At 45.0% G+C, this 17,902-nt stretch overlaps 1 protein-coding gene across 2 annotated transcripts in view; it reads right to left on the bottom strand.

Annotated features, from left to right (window-relative positions):
* LOC143930533 (rap1 GTPase-GDP dissociation stimulator 1-A-like) overlaps positions 1-17,902 on the bottom strand; it is a 353,543-nt gene that overhangs the window by 65,977 nt on the left and 269,664 nt on the right. For both annotated transcript variants that reach the window (XM_077454905.1, XM_077454906.1), the window contains exon 9: positions 3,570-3,704. In XM_077454905.1, the coding sequence (XP_077311031.1) occupies positions 3,570-3,704 (135 nt within the window). The remainder of the gene's footprint in view (positions 1-3,569; positions 3,705-17,902) is intronic.

Here is a 17,902-nt window from a genome sequence, read left to right as displayed (position 1 = left end):
CTTAAATTTATGACAAAATTTGATTTTATTGGATTTCTTTTCAAATAGAAAAAAGAAAATATATTTTTTTTTCCAAATTTCCGCTATTTTTGCGCTTATATCGCAAAAAAAAAAAAAACGGAGTCGTGAATAAATAACACCAAAATAAAGCTCTATTTGTGCGAAAAAAATGATAACAATTTCATTTGGGTACAGTGTAGCATGACCGCGCAATTGTCACTGAAAGAGCGAGAGCGCTGAAAGCTGAAAATTGGGCTGGGAAGGAAGGGGGTGAAAGTGCCCTGTATTGTAGTGGTTAAAATAACTTTTGTGGACCTAATAGCTAGCGATTTGGGTCACTGCAGTCTCTCCCTGCTCCACACAGCAACCTCTCCCTATAGTGACATACGAAAGAATGTAAAATGGCCGCCGGATCGTGTCTATTTATAAGTTAGGGGGAATGTCCAAGTGTCCATGTGCTGTAATGTCTCAATTGGCTGTCCTGTACCACATGATGGATGTGTCATCATAGGTCAAAGTTCTTTTACACAGTAAACACGTAAGTCCGCCGATCAGGCGGATCGCGAACAGCTGAAATTCTCTGTGAACCGACCGCCGGGCAAACAGTTCGGCCATCCCTAATCGCCAGTGTACTTGGGTACTAAAAGGATAAAACCTAAGTAAAGTACATGTAAACCTTAACAATTAATTTCTCTTTTTTAAATTTTGTTATGCCTGTACTATCACTGCCTGTTGATCCTGCTAAAAAAAAAAAAAAAAAAAAAAAAACTTCCTCGGCTTTCCTTATATATATATATATATATATATATATATATATATATATATATATATATATATATATATATATACTGTTTCTATCTCCCTTTATGTATTATGAAACCCCACATGTCCCTCTGTGTTATGGAGAAGAGAATAGAGAAGGCTTTGCAGTCCTGTTCTAGCAAGGTGACAGGACTGCTCCTCAACAGATAAAGTTCAGTAAGTGAGCATTGTCACCTTAGGACAGAATGTGTGTTACCTACAGGTGTAAATAAAATACACTTTAAGCACTCGAGTGCCAAAGGATACGGGTTTAACAACTGTGAACTCTTTTTATACACCAACCCAGTTCCAATGATGTCAAGGAATCGTTCAGCAACCTCCTTTTAGTTTAACTGACCCATTGTCTAGGAGAAGCCTTCTACCTCAGAGCTCTAAAGAAGATGTCCTTTTCCTCAAAACATGTCAATTAACTTGTGAAGCACCCCCCCAGATAGGTGCTAGAAGAAAGTATAGATTTTGGTCTGTCTGCTTACCAGGAAGATGGGCAAGTAAAACTTATGCCGTGTACACACGAGCAGAATGTCTGACAGAAAAAGTCCAACGGGAGCTTTTCATCGTATATTCCGATCGTGTTTATGCCCCATCTGGCTTTTTACATCGAAAATTCTGATGGACCTAGAAATAGAACATGTTCTAAATATTTTCGATGGAAACAATTCCTAATCGGGAAAACCGACGCACGCTCTGAAGCACATACGAGACAGAAGCTATTGGTTACTGGCTATTGAACTTCCCTTTTCTAGTCCGTCATACGTGTTGTATGTCACTGCGTTCTTGAAAGTCAGACTTTGGTGTGATCGTGTGTACGCAAGACCTTCAGAGTTTATTCCGATGGGAAAATCGGTCATGTGTACAGGGCATTAGCGTGCTCTCTGCCTACCAAGGAGCAGAATCTATTGGTTAAGTCTGCTCATCGTGCTTATGTGCAGCTCAGCATGTTTTACTGCCCCTCACTGGTCCAATAGGGAGGCATATTGTGAGTGCACAGGTTTTGTTACAATCCTGGCAACTGGCAGAGGAAAATTGCTGCATTGCATGTTGGGATACTGTATGAAAGCGCAGGGTACATATGCTCAGTTAATTGAGTCTGGGAACTGAGTCCAGGAGGAAGGAGGTGGCTGCCCTCTTCTACAGAGGTTGTCATGTGGCCTTGGGGGAGAGAACGAGAGAGAGAGAGAGAGAACGAGAGAGAGAGAGAGAGAGAGAGAGAGAGAGAACGAGAGAGAGAGAAAACAAGAGAGAGAGAGAGAACGAGAGAGAGAGAGAGAACGAGAGAGAGAGAGAGAGAGAACGAGAGAGAGAGAGAGAGAACGAGAGAGAGAGAGAACGAGAGAGAGAGAGAACGAGAGAGAGAGACAGAGAGAACGAGCAAGAACGAGAACGAGAGAGAGAGAGAACGAGAGAAAACGAGAGAGAGAGAGAACGAGAGAGAACGAGAACGAGAGAGAGAGAGAACGAGAGAGAGAGAACGAGAGAGAGAACGAGAACGAGAGAGAGAACGAGAACGAGAGAGAGAACGAGAGAGAGAACGAGAGAGAGAACGAGAGAAAACGAGAGAGAACGAGAGAGAGAGAGATCCTACAAATAATCCGGTGAGGCCAAGTGAAAGTTGTCCTTATCTATTGTGAATAGTTCCAGTTGGAGTATCCCACTAATCCCTTCTCCCGTCCAAGTTCTAAATTAAAATAGAAAAACCAAAATACCCTGGACTGGTCATTGAATAACGAGCAAGTGGGAGTAAGGGTGGGCCAAGTGGAAACCCCTAGCAACAAAGTGGAAACCCTTAGCAACCACCTGCATGTACCCAGAGAGAGGCCTATGAAGTCAACACTCAGCGAGCCCTATGGGGACAGTGCTACTCTTGTATAAATAGAAGGTTGCTATAGGGGGCCAGATGTGAGGAGGTTTTGTCCATAGGCTGTGATAGATGCTTGCATTCCATAAAGTGGTTGTAAACCTTTTACAACCACTTTAACCTACAAGTAAGTCTAGATTAAGGCTTACCTGTAGGTGCTTGAAATATCTCCCAGACCTGCACGGTCTAGGAGATATTTGCAAATCGCAATACAGCGATTTCTTCTGCACATGCGCCAGCGTTAGAAAGGGCACGCTGTGCCGTTTCTAGCTCAGGTCATGCCGTTAAAGGCGGCTCCCGCACGCATGCACAGGAGTGACATCATGCAACGTCATGTGACTCCGGCCAGTCACAGAGCCAAAGTTTGTGGCCCCGGAAGGAAGAGGGGTGAAGAATGGACGCTCGCTACTTGCGAGGAGGACGGGGACATTGCGGACTTCTCCTGCAGGTAAGTGTCACATAATGGGCTACTATGCGATGCATCGTCGCCCATTATGCTTTACCTTTGCAGGGAAACAAAAAGGAAGTAACACCCCTCAGGGGTTTACTTCCTCTAATTTTACTACTTTTGAGAGTATTTTATTTGGATTTTATGTTTAAATAAAGTGGTGTCAAAGGATTTGCACAAGGAAGGTCAGAGGGGCTGATTTACTAAAACTGGAGAGTGCAAAATCAGTCACATGACAATAAAACCTGGCAGCCAATTGGTTTCTATGCAGAGCAGCACCAGATTTTGCATGCTCCAGTTTTAGTAAATCAATCCCATAGTGCTCTCTTTTTGTGGTTATAAAGGGAAAAAAATAATGCACCCTCCACATCTAAAGACCCGTGAGCTGCAATATATTACATTTTTGTTCTTGGGTTTAGTTACAATTTAAAAAGCTTAAATTACCTGGTATGGCAAGATTTCGTAGTGCACTCAGAGCAGCGTGTTGTACAGCTACATCTCCATTCTCAACATGTTGTTCTAACAAGTCTAAAAGTTGGTGGACAACTCCAAGCTGTACCATCCTCACACAGTTACTATCTGAGAAAACAAGAAACACAAGCAAAGCATATGTTATGGCAAAATGTTGGTAAGTATTAATTATAGTTTTTTTTTAAAATACTTACTATGGAGTGCATACATTACATCACTTCACAAGTATAATTTTACTTAGACCCCTTTCACACCGCCGCATTTTGGTCGCTAACAGGGCGCTTTTACCACCCGCTAGTGGCCAAGAAAGGGTTAAAACCACTAGCAATACGCCGCAATAGCTACGTTTTGCCGGCGGTATTACAGCGCTGCCCCATTGATTTCAATGAGGAGCAGCGGTAAACACACCACTCCTTCACTGCTCCAAAGGAGCTGCTGGCAGGACTTTTCCCTGACGTCCTGCCAGCGCACCGCTGTAGTGTACTACAGACAATGGTGCAGATTTTTTTAGGGCTGATTTCAGGCGCGATTTCTAATGCTATAGCGCCTGCAAAACGCCCTGGTGTGAAAGGGGTCTTATGCTTTTAACTTATGTTTTTATTGTAAGTGTACATCTATAAGGGTTTGTTTAATAAACATACCTTTTGGAAAATTGGATTACGCTATGTGCACCCTTATTTTCAAGCAATATATGGAAAAATGCAGTGATTGCTGATTTTAGCCACCTGACATCCACACACCTCCCAACTAATATTGGATGAAGATTCATAGAGACTTGCTGATAACATACCTAGAGATATGCAATAATATCTGGTTACTAAATTTATTTTGGGGGATTGCCATTCAAGCATTGTGGGGATGGTTAATCATCTGGAGTAATTCAATATAATTTACCCTGAATACTCTTTTGGAGCGGATTTTCCTTCACCTTTTTCACATTTTGTCTGTCTATTTTGTCAAAAGCGGACTGTGTATCAAGTTTGAAAGACTTTCAAAATATATAAGCGCTATTCGTGTTTAAATATTTATTTTGGACACAATTTTGTTACACTGTTTTGTTTTTATTATAGTAGCAGCTTGGTTGATATTGTATCTTCACCGTGAGTGCTGAGGGAGAGATATCTATAGTTGTTTGATTATTTCTCAATTTTTGTCAGTATTAGGCCACATGCCCTCAACATAGGGAGGGTGTTTTGGGGTCCCCCCAAAACACCTTGTCCCCATGTTGATGGGAACAAGGCCTCTTCCCCACAACTCTTGCCCGGTGGTTGTGGGGGTCTTCGGGTGGGGGGGCTTATCGGAATCTGAAAGCCCCCTTTAACAAGGGGACCCCAGATCCCGGCCCCTCTCCTATGTGAATGGATATCGGGTACATTGTACCCCTCCCTACACATTCACCAAAAAAAAAAAAAGTGTCAAAAAAGTAAAGATGACAGTAGTCTTCTTCTAAATCCTTAAGGATTCTTGGCTGTTGCTTGGTAACTTGAAGTTTCAGCTCCCTCTATAAATTTTCTATAGGATTAAGGTCTGGAGATTGACTAGGCCACTCCTTGACCTTAATGTGATTCTTCTTGAGCCACTCCTTTGTTACCTTGGTGGTATGTTTTGGGTCATTGTCATACTGGAAGACCCATGTAGGACCCATCTTTAGTGTTCTGGCTGAGGGAAGGTGGTTCTCATCCAAGATTTTACAATACATGGCCCCGACCATTGACCCCTCAATGCCGCAAAGTTGGTCTGTACCTTTAACAGAGAAATAGCCTCAAAGCATAATATTTCCACCTCCGTGCTTGACTGTAGGGATGGTGTTCTTCGGATCATAGTCAGCATTTTTCTTCCTCCAGACATGGCGAGTCAAGTTAATGCCAAACTTGGGTCTCATCTGACCACAGCACTTTCTCCCAATCCTTCTCTGAATCATTTAAAAGTTAATTGGCAAACTTCAGATGGGCCTGTACATGTGCCTTCTTGAGGAGGGGAATCTTGCAGGTGCTGCAGGATTTCAATCCATGGCGGTGTATTGTGTTAACAATGGTTTGTTTGGTGACTGTAGTCCCAACTGCCTTGAAATCATTCACAAATTTTCAAATAATCGCTCCAATAGTTGTTTCTGTCTCACCAAGCTTCTTGCTGATGGCCTATTCCAGCCGTGTGCACGTCTACAATGTTGTCCCTGATGTCTTTTGACAGCTCTTTGGCCCATGATAGTGAGGTTTGAATGGAAGAAAGATTCTGTGGACGGGTGTCTTTTATACACATAACGAGTTGTCATTAGGAGCACCTTCTTAAATTGATAGGACTAATCTGTGCACCACATGAGCACATACTATAGTCAGTCTGTGGGAGCCAGAATTAGTGTTGGTTGGTAGGGGGATCAAATATTTATTTTACTCACTGAACTGCAACTCAATTTCTAACATTTATATTGGGTGTTTTTTCTGGACTTTTGGTTGATATTCTGTCTCTATCATTTAAAATACACCTATAATAAAAAATTATAGACCCTTAATTTCTTTGTAAGGCTGGTCGTACATTATCCCCTTCCCGCCGAGCTTACACAGATCTGCGTACTCGGCTTCCGGGTGGTATACCGGGATGATGCCTGCACCTGCAGGCATCATCCCGGTACCGTTTTCTTCAGCAGGCGATTGGCTTTCCAGCCATAACAACCGATGCGGCTAAAAGCCGCTCGGCTGTTATGCCGGAGGAGCGGAGGGGACGTCCCCCCTCCCGCCGCCTCCCGCCACTGTTACCGGTGCTCCCGTTCGATTGGGAGCACCGATTCTGTGTGTGATGCCTCCGGCCGCTGGGGAGGAACTGGAACAAAGCTGTAATCGGCTTCGTTCCAGTCTCCTCATAGTAAACACGGAAGCGACGTCATGACGTCACTTCCCGCTTACTCGGCTGTCAATGGCGCCGGTTTAAAAAAAAAAAAAACGGTATTCAGAATCGCCGTTTTCAGCGATCTGAATACATTGAAGTCTAAAGGAGGGGTGGGGGGTCTTTTAGACCCCCGATCCCTCCATAAAGAGTACCTGTCACCACCTATTACTGTCACAAGGGATGTTTACATTCCTTGCGACAGCAATAAAAGTGATCAAATTTTAAATTTTTTTTTTTAAAACAATTTAGTCATTTTAAAATAAATAAAATAAATAAAAAAAATTTTTTTTTTTAAAGCGCCCGCCGTCCCCGCGAGCTTTGCGAAGCAAAGAAAACGCATACGGAAGTCGCGCCCGCGTATGTAAACGGTGTTCAAATCACACATGTGAGGTATCGCCGCGATCGTCAGAGCGAGAGCAATAATTCTAGCACTAGACCTCCTCTGTAACGCTAACCTGGTAACCGTAAATTTTTTTTAAAGCGTTGCCTATTGAGATTTTTAGGTACCGTACTTTGTCGTCAATCCACAAGGTGCGTGCGATTATAAAGTGGGACATGTTTGGTATCTATTTACTCGGCGTAACATTATCTTTCACATTATGCAAAAAAATTGGGCTAATTTTACTGTTTTTTTTTAATTCATGAAAGTGTCCCTTTTCCCAAAAAGTTGCATTTAAAACACCGCTGCGCAAATATCCTTGTGACATAAAATATTGCAACAATCGCCGTTTTATTCTCTAGAGTCTCTGCTAAAAATATATAATGTTTGGGGGTTCCAAGTAATTTTCTAGCAAAAAATATGGATTTTAACTTGTAAACACCAAATGCCAAAAATAGGCTTAGTCATGAAAGGGTTATACAATTTTTTTTTGTACAATTTTCTTTTAGATTTAACAAAACCATATAGTATAAGATCAAACCTAAAATACTTTTAATTTGTATGCAATGAAGCATGTCCTTGTACTATATGGTTGCAGGTAAATCTAAAGAAAATTGAACAAGAAAATTGTGTACTGTATTGCCAGCTTAAATGGGCAAACTTACAAAATCTGCAGGGGACCAAATAATTATTTTCCCCACTTCAAGTACACACAGACAAATATCAGGCTGTTATGAAGACAAAAAGGGGTCCTACTTTTCTATTGTGTACACATATACAGTATGATCCGTGTGCTCTGCAAAGCATATTAATTTTAACAAAATCTCAGTCAATGTCAACGCTTATAAAGACTTGCAAAGAAGCTCTTGGAACAGAAAAAGAAAAATCTGAATTTTCAAGTAGTAAATGTTATTGGACATTACTTCGTGTGCAAGTAGATTTTCAAGTCATGAAGTAAAAGGTTATTTTTTAAAAGATGATATAACCCCATGGCTTTCCTCTTTATCTCCTGAGTATTCCATTATTCTGTATCATAAAACAGAGACTGCAGCTGTCTAGCTAACACATGGCATTATGTGATCTAGCCATTCTTCTTTTTTTGACTGTCAGTATCTCCTTTTAATCTGCATCCACCCCATAAACCTAGCCGCCAGTACCAACAGATTCAAGCTTTTCAATCTCCACTCTGCGAGGATGTCAGACACTCAATCTTAGTCCAGTTGGGATATCCTAATGGAAGTAAGCACCTTTAGGAGCAGTGGATGGAAAGCTGACATATCTATCAGCTGCAAGCTAAAATGCTTCATCATTCTGTGAAGGTTAGAAGCGGAAAGTAGGGCACTGCTCTCCTCCCACCCCTGTTCACAGTCACTACTTTTTAACTTACAAGTGAAAAACCATAGTGCCCAAGGGAACTATTAGATTGCAGAGAGGAAGGTGGAATAGGGGACACGGAACACAGGCACAGGCTAATAATATGAAAAAATAGCAAAGCCTTCTCACTTTTCTATAAAATATGCGTAAAACTAAAATGATTTCCTGTACTACTTGTTTATAAAATTTGCTGAATTTAGGTTCATTATCACTTGCTAAAGATTATTTAACAATTCATGGGAGCATGCAAATATTTCTTAGTGAAATTATTCTACCTCTGTACTTATTTAAATATTTGTGCAAGTAGGGGGTTAAATTGAAAAAGGTAAAAAAATAAATAAATTGAGTAGGGTTACGTGAAATAGGTTTGTTTTGTTTTAGGTAAAGTACTTTAAGCTGAACTCTAGGCAGATTTCAAAGACACATTACAGCTCTGCAATTGTGAATACATCATTAAAGTGGTTGTAAACCCTTACAAACCACTTTCACCTACAGGTAAGCCTAGATTAAGGCTTACCTGTAGGTCCAAGAAATATATATTTACAAAAAGACAGGCGCACAGACAGCGGCGCGCAGGCGCACTGAGCAGGCCGCAGATCACGGCGATATGCCGCTCGTGTCGGCTCCCAAGCGCATGCGCGGGAGTGATGTCATCGCAGCTCCGGCGAATCACAGCGCCGGAGCAGCGAGACCCAGAAGTCACTCCGGGATACATAGCAGCGGCAAAGATGAAGACGGAGGACCACTTCGGGGGCTTTGTTCTCAGGTAAGTTATTCATAATGAGCTAGTATGCTATGCATACTAGCTCATTATGCCTTTGCCTTACAGGTTGCATTTTTTGTTTTTAAATAGCATTTACTTCCTCTTTAAGTGACATTAAACAATATCCTCATTCTTCAAAAATATTCCACACCTAATGGCACTGTAACCTTTTTTTATTGAATTGTTTTACTGTTTTTTTTTGTTTTTTTGTTGCCTCCATATAACATCCTCCATGAGTTTCACAACCTCTCCCCCCCCCCCCCCCTCACTTTTGTTTGTGTGGACTGAACAGTGCACATTTGTTGCAGTCATGTGCACTGCTCTGTATACACTACAATGGTCTATAGTCCCTAATCCATTTTGGGAGTGAGCAATTGAAGGTGATGGTACTAAACATTTTTTGGGGAAGGGGGTGGCAAATAAACCCCCCACCCCAGGTCTTCACTCACCCCTCCAGCGGTCACAACTCTGCAGCTTCCCTGGCTTCTTCTCCTGGCCAGCCTGGTTTTCTTTAGATCCGCCTCTTGTCCTGATTGGCCAGAAACCAATAGCAAATATTGATTCACTAGTTATTACAAGTGGGAGGGTTTGGGTGCAGTGCTCTGTGCCCAGAGCCCAACCTTTTTTTAAGCCAATTAGAGCCTCAGGCTCAAATTGTGTGCTGGAAAAAAAAAGAGCTAAAAAAAAAGCATTTGTCCGACACCTCGCGCATCCAAACTAGGGGGGGCGGTGCCCCTGCACCCCTTATGGACCGACTGCCACTGTTCCTACATATAGTGAGACCATAGAGTACTAACCTAATTACCCTCTAACAGAAAGTCAGATCACATCAGCAAAAAAAAAAAAAAAAGAGAAAGAAGAGAATCTGGAGAGATTTGGGAGCACTGGATGGCTTTGGAGCGAAGACTGAGGAACTCTAGAGGAATTCTGGGGAAGAGGAGCTTTGGATGGGACTAGAGGGGTCTAGGACTGAGGTGGACCAGGAGGCTGTGAAGGAGGATAGCCAGGTACTGGAACTGAATTGGGCTGCGGACCCTGGAGGGTAGATGGTCTGCAGATCACTAGATAGGGGAAAGGAGCTCTGGGGTTGAGGTTGACTGAAAGGCTCTGGAGGGGTTTGTGGGGGCTCTGAGGATGAGTAGAGTTGGAGGACGTTGGAGCTAAAGAGAGTTTAGGGGGCACTGGACTGAAATGGGTTGTGCTTGGAAATGGGGGAAGGGGAGACGTTATAGTTGTGAATGAATGGAAAGAGGACTGGGGGCCTATGGGGCTTAGGTGGGCTGTGATTAAATTGGAGAACTTGCCTCATGTGAATAGAGCAGAAAAACCCTGGAGGTAGTCTGAGAGGCTGTAGAGGTTTTTTGGAGGTTAGGAAAGGGGTGTGCTCAGGGGTACTGTGGTTCTGATTAGCTGGGAGCCCTGGAGGGGTCTAGGGACTGAGATGGACTGTTAAGTTTTAAGGGAACTCTTAAACCCCTTACACATTGAGGCAGTTTTCAGGCGTTTTAGCTCTAGAAATAGCACCTGTAGAGCACCTGAAAACTGCCTCCCATTCATTACAATGGATGTTTACACACCCGGGCGGTGCATTTGCGGGACGTTAGAAAAAGTCCTGCAAGTAGCATTTTTGGGGCAGTTTGGGAGCACTGTATACAGCACTCCCAAAACACCCCTGCCCAATGCAATGAATGTGCAGTGCCTGAAAAGCGCTTTTGGAAGTGCTGCAAAATGGGAGTTTTTAACCCCTTTTTTGGGGTTAACATCTCCCCACTAGAGGCCAAAAACAGGTGTAAAGCCCCATTAAACAAGCAGTGCTTTACCGCTAACGGCCAGAGCTTTCTCTGTGAAAGCTGCCTTCGGGTTGAGGTAAGTTTTGTTTGATTGATGGAGGGGTCAGAATAGGAGCTGAGGTTGGCTCTGGGGAAGCCCAAGGCTAGGAGTTCTTGGTCTAAAAGGCTGTGAAAGCATTGGAGGGCTCTGGAAAAGTTCTTGGGCTTATGTGGGCTGGAATGCTGGGGAGAGTGCTGTGGGGCTCTTGGGCAGAGGTGGAATGCAGAGCATTGGGGCCTAGCTGAACTCGGGAACTCTGAAGAGGGGGTTCTGGAACTTATGTTTGCTGGTGAGCTCTGCAGAGGTCTTTAGGGTTGAATATTAATAAATAATTATACATTTTATTTATAGGCGCCTTTTAGAACACCCAAGTGGACCTTACAAAGATAACAACAAAGCAAAAAAGTATATAAATAAAATGAAATACATTACATAACCATTAAATTACAAAAACCAAACAATGAAGTCAGACAGAGTATGCTAGTTTAAAAAGATGAGTTTTGAGACGTGATTGGAAGATGGGTAGGAAATCAATATTGCGGATGTCAGGTGGCAGGGTGTTCCAAAGTCTGGGGGCAGACTCAGAGCAGCTAAAGGCTCTCGATCTCATGGTAGTCAGCGGCCGAAGGAACATTGAAATAAATGAAAGAAGAAGACCTCGGGAGGGTCTGTTGATATGCAGGAGTTCAGAAAGTGCACTGAAGAGCATTGAAGTGAACTGAAGAGCTGTAGAGGAAGGTTGAGTAGTTCTGGGGCTAATTAGAATTAGGGGTTCTGAAGCTGAGCTGGACTAGAGGCACTGGTGTTGAAATGGGCTGAAGAGCTTGGGGATGGAGGGGAAGCTGGGAGGCTATGGAATTGTGGTTATCTGGAAGGCTGTGAAAAGGGCCATGAGTTGTGAAGCTGAAGTGGGTGGAGTGGCTGTGAAATGTGTATGTGAGGGTGTGTGATGTGCATGTGTATGGGGGGGGGGGGGGGAGAGAGAAGAAGACTTGGGCTGAGGTTGCTTTAGAAGAGGCAGTGAGGGGTATGTAAAGCTGAGGTTGTCTGGCAAATTGTGAAGGGAGCCTGGGCCTGGGAGTTGGGGGCTCCAGGCCTGAAGTAGGTTGAAAGAGTTTTGAAGTGGCCAAGGGGCTTTTGGAATAAGGTGGGGTGTGGGGCGCTGGAGCTGAGGCACTGGTGTGCAAATGGGCTGTTTGGAGTGGGCAGAAGGAAACTAGCGCTGCTTTTTCGGGGACTGTGGTAGGCTGAGGAGTTGAGGATGGGATGGAAGGCTCTGGCACTTTGGTGAGCCGGGGTTGGGGCTGTTAAGGTGGCTGAGACTCTTTGGACTAGATAGAGTGTAGGGCTCTAGAGCTAAGATGAGCTGGGGAACTCTGGGGGTTCAGAAGGTATAGCGTGGACAGTAGAAAACTGGAGCTGGGGAGATTCGGGGTTGGAGACACCAGGGCTGAGGCAGAGGCTAGGGGAAGCTCTGTGGCTGAGGTGTGCTGGAAAATTTTGAGGGGACTAGGGAATCTGTGGCTAAGGTGGGCTGTTGAGCTCTGGGGGGGGGGGGGGAGAGAGTTGGCAATGAAGCAAAAGGTGAGATATGGTGTTTAGGGAGGGTGAGAGCTGGGAAGCCTTGGTACTTACCTGGTCTAGGATGTTTTGGAGATGGAAGTAGGGCTCAGTCTTAAATGGGTTGGATGGCTCTGGGGCTGAAGAAGTCTATTGATCTCTGGGGCTGCCAGAACTATAGGCTGAGAAGCTTTAGAACTGACTCAGGGGCACTGGGCGTGAGGTAGGCTGTCAAATTCTGTGGGGTTGGAGGCTATGAGGTAAACAGGAATATTATAATGGCTGGGGGATTTTGAGAGGGTCTGTAGAGTTGAGTCAGCCTTGGGAGGTTACTGGGACTGGGGTGTTTTTGGGGTTGTAAACTGTGGAGTAGGGATGAGCCGAACTGCTTCGGTTCGCACCAGAACATGCAAAAAGTTTGTGCGAACATACAAACAACGTTAAAGTCTATGGGACATACAAATACAAACATAAAAAAAATCAATAGTGTTCGTTTTAAAGGCTTATATGCAAGTTATTGCCATAAAAAGTGGGGACGTGTATCAATGCAAAAAAAAGGTATTAAAACTAATGCTTTTTCAGGAGCAGTGATTTTAATAATGCTTAAAGTGAAGCAATAAAAATGAAATATTCCTTTGAATATTGTGCCTGGGGAGTTTCCTTAGTCTGCCTGTAAAGTGGTGCATCTGTCTGATGTGTTTTACTGTCTAGTGTGTTTTTTTTACTTTTCAATGCTTTTTTGGTGAATGGTTAGGGCAGGGGTGCCCAACCCTTTGAAGGGCGAGGGCCACTTATGCCGCGTACACACTAGCGGACTATCCGATGGACTTAGTCTGGCGGACTTCCCGCCAGACTGTCCGTCCGACTTTCCGAACGGGCTACTTGCCCACACATGGCACTTTTTCAGCGGACTAATACGGCGTACTAAGTCCACCGTACTATCCGCCCTACTTTTGAAATGAACGGACTTGCCCACACACGCGGAGGAAAGTCCGCTCATTTTGAGCGGGTCTCCAGGTAGGCGGGGCCCGCAAAGGAGACGTCGCTGGCCCCGCCACCTGGTATGGACTTAAAGAGGAACCCCAATGCCGAAAAAAATCGGCGTGGGGGTTCCCCCCAGGTCCACATCAGACCCTTGTCCGAGCACGCTACCCGGCCGGCCAGGAAAGGGGGGGACGAGTGAGCACCCCCCTCCTGAGCCGTACCAGGCCACGTGCCCTCAACATGGGGGGTGCCTTGGGGAAGGGGGGACCGCGCGGCCCCCCTACCCCAAAGCACCTTGTCCCCATGTTGATGAGGACAAGGGCCTCTTCCCGACAACCCTGGCCGTTGGTTGTCGGGGTCTGCAGGCGGGGGGCTTATCGGAATCCGGGTGCCCCCTTTAATAAGTGGGCCCCCGGATACCGGCCCCCCACCCTATGTGAATGAGTATGGGGTACAATGTACCCCTACACATTCACCTGTGAAAAAAAGTACAAAAAAAACACAACAGAGGGTAAAAATAGTTTATTGCACAGCTCCGGGGGTCTTCTGTCTTCGGGGGTCTTCTCGCCGGCTTTCTTCCTCGCCGTCGACCTCTTCTTCCGACTTCGGGGGTCTTGTCCCCCTCTTCTGGGGTCTTGTCCCCCTCTTCAGTTCTTCGGGGGTCTTGTCCCCGGTCTTCTGTCGCCGCCGCCTTCTGTTCTTCTCTTCAGATGTTGACTCGTCGTTCCCTTCGCTCCCAATGACGGGGACCGGGCGCGTGGCGACATATATAGGGACATCACCGGATGATGTCCCCCCCTATTATGATGTCACAGTCCCAGCATCCTCTGGGACTGTGACACCATAATGGGCGGGGACATCATCCGGTGATGTCCCTAGATAAGTCGCCGCGCATCGCGTCGGAGCCATTGTGAGCGAAGCATGCGACGAGTCAACATCTGAAGAGAAGAGAAGAACAGAAGGCGGCGGCGGCGACAGAAGACCGGGCCTCCGCCTGTAAAAGCTAGAAGAAGGCGCAGTGGCCCGGCAGAAGAACCGAAGAGGGGGACAAGACCCCAGAAGAGGGGGACAAGACCCCCGAAGTCGGAAGAAGAGGTCGACGGTGAGGAAGAAAGCCGGGCTCCTCCGCTAGCAAAAGAGCTAGCAGAAGATAGCGGAGGAGTCCGGCGAGAAGACCCCCGAAGACAGTACCCCGGAGCTGTGCAATAAACTATTTTTACCCTGTGTTGTGTTTTTTTTTTACTTTTTTTCACAGGTGAATGTGTAGGGGTACATTGTACCCCATACTCATTCACATAGGGTGGGAGGCCGGTATCCGGGGGCCCCCTTATTAAAGGGGGCACCCGGATTCCGATAAGCCCCCCGCCCGCAGACCCCGACAACCAATGGCCAGGGTTGTCGGGAAGAGGCCCTTGTCCTCATCAACATGGGGACAAGGTGCTTTGGGCGTTGGGGTTCCCCTTTAAGTCCATACCAGGTGGCGGGGCCAGCGACGTCTCCTTCGCGGGCCCCGCCTACCTGGAGACCCGCTTGAAATGAGCGGACTTTTCTCCGGGCGGGAAAAGTCCATTCATTTCAAAAGTATGGCGGACTGGCATACCCACGGCCGGATTGTCCGCCGAAATGCGAGTCCGGCGGGAAGATTGGAGTGCAAAACTACTTTCTAAGTCTGCCGTACTTTCGGGTCAAAAAAGTATGCCGGAGGCTACACACGGGGGGATTGTCCAGCGGACTTGAGTTTGCCGGACTTTTCCACCCGATCGTTTGATCGTGTGTACGCGGCATTAAGGGACTTTCTTTTGGTGGTATTTGATCACCTCTGCGGTTTTTATTTTGTGCTCTATAAACAAAAGAAGATCGACAATTTAAAAAAAAAAAAAACACAATATTTTAGACTTTTTGCTATAATAACCCTTTTTTTTTTTTTAAAAAGATTTATTTATTTTACGCAGTTTAGGCCGATGCGTATTCTTCTACATATTTTGTGAAAAAAAAAAATTGCAATAAGCGTATATTGATTGGTTTGCGCAAAATGTATAGCGTCTACAAAATAGGGGATAGTTTTTATGCATTTTTTTTATTACTAGTAATGGCAATTTACTAGTAATCTGCAATTTTTTTCATGACTGCGACATTGGGACCGGACATATCGGACACTTTCGACACATTTTTTATATGGAAATCAGTGCTATAAAATTGCACTGATTACTGTGTAAATGTGACTGGCAGGGAAGGGGTTAATACTAGGGGGCGCTGCAGGGGTTAATTATGTTCCCTGGGGGTGATTCTAACTGTGGGTGGGAGGGGACTCACAAGGGGAGGAGACAGATCGGTTTTCCTCTGTACAGGGAACACACCATTGTTCTCCTCTCCTCTGATAGCACGTGGATCTGTGTGTTTACACACACAGATCCACGGTCCTGCTGTGTTCCCGGGCAATCGCGGGTGCCCAGCAGACATCGCGGCTGGGTCCCGAGCGACGCCGTGGGCGGGCCGCGCTCCCCTAGACGGCCGGGAATGGGAGGACGTCATATGACGCCCACCCAGGATGGGAGATCCCATCTGCGGGCGTCATATTACAATGGGCGGGTAGGGAAGTGGTTAAACAGGGGAAGGAAAATTGAGCCTTGGGTGTTGGTGGTACCCTAAACCAAAAAAATTGTTGGAAGCTAGCATAATCAAGATTCAGGAGGAATAGGAAAGGCAACAGAGGCAAGGGATCCCAGATCCATGCTAAAGGACTCTAGGATTCGTGGTATCAAGGAGAGGGATCATTACTGGCTGGCAACCCTTCTTGATCCACGTTACAAGGGTAAAGTTGCAAAACTCATCCTGCCTTCACAGAGGGAGCAAAGAATGAAACATCTTCAGGAGACTTGAAGAAAATTTTGTGTGACGCCTTTCCAGATCCTGCGAGGATACCTTTTCCTGGTAGGGACAACGTGTTTTTGTGGCTTCGTTTGGTCAGAGGAGAAGAGCGGTGGAGAAAGTGGCCAGCTGACCAATGACTAAATTATAGAATTTAAAAAACACGGGAAAAAAAACAAAAACGAACATCACTTTTATTTGGGTACAGTGTCGCACGCCCAGGCAATTGTCAGTAACACAGTGCCATATCGAAAAAGAATGGTCTGGCCATTAAAGGGGTAAATCCTTCCCAGGGCTGAAGTGGTCAACGGAGATTCATTCTGGATGATAACCGTCTTCCTTTGAGTGTAGACACTCACGCCCTTTGTGGAGTGCTGGACGATTTAAACACTACTGCCACAGCAAAAGGCTGCCAATTAATTACATTTTATATCATATGTGGTGCCAATTGCAGTTCTGCTTTTTCTATTATCACTTTCTTCTACTTATTTTTTAGTTACTCTTAAAGCTGCAGTTTAGCTTTATAACATTTAAAGAGGTGTTAAACTGAAAACCAAAACTTGAATATATTGCAGCTTACCAATCATTAGATGGGGTCCCTTCTGTTTTCACCTGGTAATCTGGTCAGTTACACTCTAGATAAAGGAGCACAGGGACACAGCAGACAGCAGCACTGTCAGTCTGGGGGGAGGGGAGTATTACATGTACTAGCAGGTTTAAATACACCAACACATTGAAGCCAGACCCCAGCTCACTCTTTATAAGCAGTTACAGCAAACAGTTGTTTTCCTTTTGGGACAAAGGTTTTACATAAATACATAAAACTGATCATTGTAAGCACACCTGCCAGTGTTGAATGGTTTGTCTCATCCCTGTAAATGATACAATCTGCAAAGGAGCTTTTTCTTTAACCGGTTCCTGACCGGCTCCTGTAAATATATGTCGGCAGAATGGCACGGCTGGGCAAAGTAACGTAACCATACGTTACTTTGAATTGCATGCCGTGCACGCGCACGCCTGCAGAAAGCTCCGTGACCGAGGTCTCGGGTCCCGTGGACTCGATCGCCGTGGGGATACCCGCGATAGTGTCACAGAGCTCAAGAACAGGGAGATGCCGATGTAAACAGCATCTCCCCGTTCTGCCTAATGACAGCACACTGATCGTCTGCTCCCTGTCATCGGGAGCAGCGATCAGTGTGGTGTCACAGACAGCTACGCCCCCATACAGTTAGAAACACGCCCCTAGGAATACTTGACCCCTACAGTGCCACCTAATTGTTAACCCCTTCACTGCCAGTGACATTTTTACAGTAATCAATGCAATTTTATAGCATCGATCGCTGTATTAATGCCAATGGTCCCAAAAATGTGTCAAAATTATCCCATGTGCCCGCCAAAATGTCGCAGTCATGATAAAGATCGTGATCGCCACCATTACTAGTAAAAAAAAAAAAAAAAATATTAGAAAAATGCCATAAAACGATCCCCTATTTTAGAGACGCTATAACTTTTACGGAAACCAATCAATAAACGCTTATTGCGATTTTTTTGATCAAAAATATGTAGAAGAATACATATCGGCCTAAACTGAGGGAAAATAATGTTTTTTATTATTATATATTTTTGGGGGATATTTATTATAGCAAAAAGTAAAAATTGTCGTGC

Source organism: Lithobates pipiens, unplaced genomic scaffold (genome assembly GCF_037356315.1).
Source record: "Lithobates pipiens isolate NorthernLeopardFrog02 unplaced genomic scaffold, aLitPip1_a1.2 Scaffold_25, whole genome shotgun sequence".
Taxonomy (NCBI): Eukaryota; Metazoa; Chordata; class Amphibia; order Anura; family Ranidae; genus Lithobates; species Lithobates pipiens.
Note: the sequence above shows the minus strand (reverse complement) of the source record. Positions and strands in the feature narration are given on the sequence as shown.